The following is a 6,000-nucleotide window of genomic DNA, read 5'->3' as shown; positions in this document are numbered from 1 at the left end:
CTCGTTGGCTTTTTTCCTGTCTGCAATGTGCACCTTTGCCTGCACCTTTTGCAGTTAACATTTCTAAACTGATGAATTAATAAATTTCTACCACATTTGTTTTGGCATTAGTCCTGATGGTTCGTGTTCCTCTGGTACTCGCGCTACACAACTACTGTTAGCTGTAGATGTCAACCCAACTGTACCTGACTACTTCACTATAGTCAAGTGAACTTCTTTGGCATTGTGTTTATTTACACATGACTGATGATGATGTGCCTGCCCATTGAGGGCAAGGGAGGAGGGGCTATCTGCTGAGCCGGAGGAACATGGCGTGCTTGCACTCCTTGGAGTCAGCTGGGAAGTATTTGTCGTAGAAATCCAGGATGAGTTCTTCCACCTTGAAGCCAAACTTCTGGTACAGAAGTATTGCTGGATTGGTTGCAGATACATGCAGTGTGACATCCTTTCCCATGCACGTCTGCAAACGGAAGAAAATGGGTTACATTTGTTGTCCAACCCTTTGCCCTTGACATGGCATGAAGCCCAATATATTCATAGAACGCTGTGTACATTTCTGGCTACATTGTGTAAGCGTATGTGTCTTGGAACCGGTCTGCACGTGTCATTTGCATAGGTGGTAGATAGGTCTGTACTACAGGCCAGATTTTGGTACACAGATACTGGCCATAACACGACTGTGACTGGTAGCCAAATACTAACTTGGTGCTCCCTTTAAAAGAAACTAAAGAGTGAAATAATTTCATCTATATTAGTAGATTACCCTTGTACAATTCCAAAAAAGCCGCACTTACTTTGAGAAGACGCTTGATGAACCAGAAAATATGCATAAATGAAAGCTGATTGGCGATGCTGTTCTTAAGTTACTGGCGTTTGTTCAAACGTAGTTCATTTTGTGTCAGTGAAGACGGTCTACATTGTATTCTAAAAGAGCCAAAGAAAACCTAGAAAGTAGCCAAAACATTTACTGAGCCACAATGGCCCAGTTACGGGAAGATACCTTGAAATCAGTGATGTCACACTGATTCACTGGCACGAAATTTGATCAATGAAAGTTTGGTCTTCGTTTCCTCTTCTAGTAATCAATCTCTTGCTGGAAAAATAACGAAAATATAGTTTCAAACAATACCGTATTACTCTATACTGACTTATATTTATCTTTAGGGGCCCTTTAACCCTTTAAAGACAAGATATAAAAATACCTGAAGGAAGCAGCCACTGTATTTGCGCCTAAATAACGTGACCGCAAATATAATGTGAAGGAGGACTTTAGGGTCTCTCTCTGTGTCAAGTTGTGCCACAAATAAACAGAAAACTATGCATAAAAGCGGATGCCTGCAGGGCTTTTATTCATCATTATTGTGACGCGCCATTGTAAAATAAAGTGAAAGGATGAATGCCTTTGTCAATATTGGTAAGAATTGTGTTGTGCTTTGTGACACCCACCAATGTTATTGGACTAAGCACTCCAGAAATGTTTGCGACACAATCTAACATGGCAAAACCGTTCACGGATTGTGCGATGATGCAACACCTGACATCAAAGGCTGCTCGCTGACACATCTGCACAACAGTGCTGATCGTCTTGTTCAAGGTTGCAATTAACACGCCATAACCACATTGATTCAGCACTAACGGCTTTCTAAATTAGCAGGAGAAAGACTGCGCAAGATGCACAGTAGCAACTTCCAGTTTGTTGCTCTTGCATGCGCGCTTCCGATAACATGACGCCACAGTAATAAGCAGGCCATTCTGCCTGGGTCATTAAAAGACGTGAGATGAGGCAGGCAGCAGCCATGCACTGTATTCTAGTTTGGCCATTCTATGCATTACTGGCTTCAAGGAGCACACAACTAATTGTGTATCGTGAAGGTAATTGCTCTTTCCACAGTTACAGCATGCATACAGTGCTCGAGGAATAAAATGCGACAAAGAAACTGTCAATAGAACTCTCCATATATGCAATTAGTAATCAAAAGTACCATGTCGTCACGCTATGAATCTGGTCACTAAAGGTGATGTAAAAACTGATCTAGGTGTACAAGTCAAAATTATGTTGACATCACAAGAATGCAGATGGTGGAAATGAAAGTATGCACATTAGTTAGCCGTAAAATGACGTGTTTCATTCGATAAGCACTGTACTGACTCCAAGACATATAGCCTGACAAGAGGCCTCTGCAGACATATTTGCAGAGCTCCATGTCATTTCAGCTTATTATAATAGAGTCAAGAGGGCTAGCCACTAACTGTAGTACAGAGAAATTATGACCGCAGAGAAATCTTCTCAAGAAATGAAAAAATTCAGCAACTCTTTCATATTTTGGGGTACAGCGGATACAGCCATGCATGCATGCATGACTTCATGCATCTGACAAAAGCATAAACACAAAGTTGTGCAGTTAATTTGAGAATTGAGCATATAAGTGGTGATGAGGCAGATACGCCTGTAACTTACAAAGCAGCACTCTCTGGCCACTCCCCTAGGTCCATATATTCTGATACATGTTCATCATGAGCTTCCAATACTCAAGGACACTACTACCATCAAGAGTGGCTGTTAGCCAATAAGATATTACTGCCAGCAGTAATGTAACGTGCGAAAGGTGCTGATTTAGGATCCATTCATAGTATGCGTTATTGATGTTATTCCCAAATTTACCATGTAGATAAAATTCAGAGTGACATTGTGTTGTAGAGACAGAGTGATAAATCAACCTTGCTGTGTCAGCTAATTTAATCCTGCAAAAACTTATTAGTTCATTTTTGCATCTGACAAACTGATTAATAATTAGCAATCCTAATCGGCATGCCATTCCGCTGACCCAGCACTACAATGGTGAGCCCCAAACCCATGTACACCTTTTCCAACAAGGATTGCCTTGGAGGTGCCACAATAAGCTATTTTGTAGCATCCACAACTGGCTCACGCCAGAGTACCTGAATAAGGTGGTAGAGCATGAACTTGGCAATGCCTGATTTTCGCCACTCGGGGTGTGTGAAGATGAACGGGATGTATGCCTCGTTGAACTTGACATCAGGCACCATGAAGGCAAAGCCCACCACCAGTTTCCTGCAAGGCATTAGTAGGTTTAGACTAAGTGATGCAAACAGCCTGTGTATGCAGGTACGGTCGAACCCACTTGCAATGATACCGGTTTTAACAATATATCAGTATAACAATGAGCAGCAAATGCATCGTCATCTTTTGGGCGTATTTTCTATGGTGAAGTAAACTGCTTGCTACAATTCTCCCATGTCTCATTATCGGTTGTAACAACTAAATCTGCCTAATGGGTGTGTGTGTGTGTGTTGAAAGGGCAAAGAGCGCAAATCCTTGGAAAAAGGAAAAAGAAAGTGCGAGCCACCACGTTCGCCAGTGTTCCCCACATCTTCGCCACACCTGCCTTTGTTACTATACACCCTGCACGGCATGCATTTGTCACTTTGCCAGCCTCACGCACTCCTCTCCCGTTTCCCTTTAGCCTCCCCAAGGTCGGCGCAGTCAACTCGCTCATTGGAGAGGTGGAAGGGAGGCAGAAGAGGGGTGTACAAAGCCCGCAATGTGATGAAAGCATGCCATGCAGGGTGTGTGGCAAAAAGGCGGGTGTGGTGAAGGTGTGTGGCACGCCGGCGAATGCAGTGGCTCAAATTATTTTTTCATGCGCCCGTCCCCCTCTTTTCCTGGATTTCGCATTCCTTTTCGTTTCGGTGCAGAGACCTAGTAGCCAGATTTAATTGTTATAGCCAATAATGTGGCATGGGAACATTGCAGTAAACAGTTTATTTACGCACAAAAGTTCAGTGTGACAGCTTCTCATTGTTACATCCAAGTAGTTTTGTTAACCCTTGCGGGTTAAACAATAAGTATAATATATAGCTATAACTATAAGTGGGTTTGACTGTACTACTTTCTGTCTAATTAAAATCTTTGGTTGCTTATCCCCTTTGCTTTTTTTCGTGCAACCCGGTTATTACAATCGTCGGTTATAACAATGGGATTTGCTAGGCACTTCAATATTGTATAAGTGGGCTTGACTGTACCACGAGTGGTGGCATGTGCTAGACCCTGCACACTCAAGCCTTCCTTAAAATTTTCTACACTCATTACAGCATCCTCTATTTTTACAGTGCCTGCCAAATCACACCACAATGCATGGGAGCCAGTGGCTCTCTATACTGGTGCCACATTTTGAGACATTTCATACGTGTTAGAGTACGGTCAAGTTTTGCTGTGCGCTGGTGCCACTGTTCTGTTCCCACATGAAACGGGACGAATTAGGGTTGACATGACCCTAACCATGCCTGATATACTGTGACCAACTGATGAAAAAGTGGTTTCCTCTATGTGAGCCCCGACTGTGGTGTCACAGGGCAGGCATAGAAAAAATACGGGATTGAGGCTATGACTCGACACTCAGAACGTCATAAAGCTGAGCTAGGTGGTAAGGATTCATTATGCAAAATAGAAGTGAGGCGTGCAGACAGGACACAAGAGTAGAGAAGTGGGCAACACGAACGCCGACTATCAACTGAAGGTAGCACTGAGGCGAAAAAAAGAAAGAAGACACAAAACTCATCTGCACATGCTGCCTGCCTTCAGTTGATAGTCGGCGTTCGTGTTGTCCACTTCTCTACTCTTGTGTCCTGTCTGCACGCCTCACTTCTATTTTGCATAATGACTCTACACTCCATCTTGATTCCAGAAAGTGGAGGGAAGACCTGCCTTTTAAGTGAGATGGTCACTGTGCTACATGATGCTGTTTCTTGAGTCTACATTACACAGCAAGGCACTCATCATGGCATGAATTGTGGAGAAGCATTACTGATCTGTAGTGTCCCCTATGTTCAAAGGGCACCATTGCTCTGTGCTTTTCAAGGTTGAGGAAAAATGGCAAGTTGAGGTCAATTTCAGGCCATAGGGGTTGAGCTATGGAGGAATGCCAGCCCTGTGCCTTACACCTTGATTTGTAAATTGCAGGGTGTAAAGCCATGCAACATGGTGCAGCACTATCAGCCGAAGTTCTATGCAGCACGGTGAGGCTTTTAAAGGGGCCTCTAGCGCTCGTCCTTGTGTTGCCCCTATTCTTCGTCCCTGTTTGTTTGCGCACAAAAAGTATAAATATGAATATGTTCCAACTAGGCCGACTCGCAGTTATGCTTTAGTTTAACATGCTGCATTTCTGAAGGTTAAAATATGTCATGAAGTGCACGTCATGTTGCAAAAGAAAGCTGAAGATGATGACGACGATGATGAAGGCACGAGTATAATTGTGCAATGGCACCAGATAAAGGCGAAAAAGAATTTCCAAAGAGCCTCATGGCGTGAGCTTGGGATGTGGGAGCGGTGCCATTGTGAGGGAGGAAGCCGAGAAGGAGGCAGCAGCGGTGGAAGAAGCAGCCTGTAGGACGATGGGTCTGGGCTTCTGCCTATGCCTGATGCTCCTGAGCCTACGGTTCAACCACTGAAGCTGGTGTATCCAGCGGAGCACAGCCTCTATGATCTTGGCCCATGTTCCTGTGCTGTCGTGACGCGTCGTCTCGCCGCCCAGCTCCAGCTGGGTACCTCAGCAACAGCCCTCTCGACGCCTGTACTATTACAGCCGTGACCTCCTCTGACATCCAACACCGAATCGTATGGTGAATGCGAACTTCCAATGAACTAATTCTGTAGCATGCAGACTAGTTAGAGACTCCATACTTAGAAGTGTTCCATAGTAATGTTTGTTCAAAGGTTTATGTCATTGAATTGATGTAGATATGTTTGCATGTGTGTGAGTGAGAGCATACACTTCTTATTTTATTTCCTAAATCAGTATGTGCTGACCACGTTCCAGAACCTAATACGGTGAAAAGATCTATGCTGTGACAATATAGTAATGACAGGGGACTGGACGGATGAGCAGCCAAGAGGCACGTGTTGTGTGCATACTGGCACTCATAATGTTTGTTTTTTTAAAGCTGTTAGCATTGAATCAAATGAAAAAATTGAATGAGTCA

At 43.8% G+C, this 6,000-nt stretch overlaps 1 protein-coding gene across 1 annotated transcript in view; it reads right to left on the bottom strand.

The window, feature by feature from the left end:
- Nucleotides 1-216: 216 nt before the first annotated feature.
- The window catches only part of Atac2 (Ada2a-containing complex component 2), a 36,246-nt gene continuing 30,462 nt past the window's right edge, over nucleotides 217-6,000 (bottom strand). Inside the window, exons 17-18 of the mRNA XM_075672895.1 lie at nucleotides 2,941-3,073; nucleotides 217-460 (exon numbers count right to left, since the gene is read on the bottom strand). Of these exons, the coding sequence (XP_075529010.1) occupies nucleotides 287-460; nucleotides 2,941-3,073 (307 nt within the window). The 3' untranslated portion in view covers nucleotides 217-286. The remainder of the gene's footprint in view (nucleotides 461-2,940; nucleotides 3,074-6,000) is intronic.

This window comes from Dermacentor variabilis, chromosome 10, assembly GCF_050947875.1.
Source record: "Dermacentor variabilis isolate Ectoservices chromosome 10, ASM5094787v1, whole genome shotgun sequence".
Taxonomy (NCBI): domain Eukaryota; kingdom Metazoa; phylum Arthropoda; class Arachnida; order Ixodida; family Ixodidae; genus Dermacentor; species Dermacentor variabilis.
The sequence above is the reverse complement of the archived record's forward strand: the minus strand, read 5'-3'. Positions and strand labels throughout refer to the sequence as shown.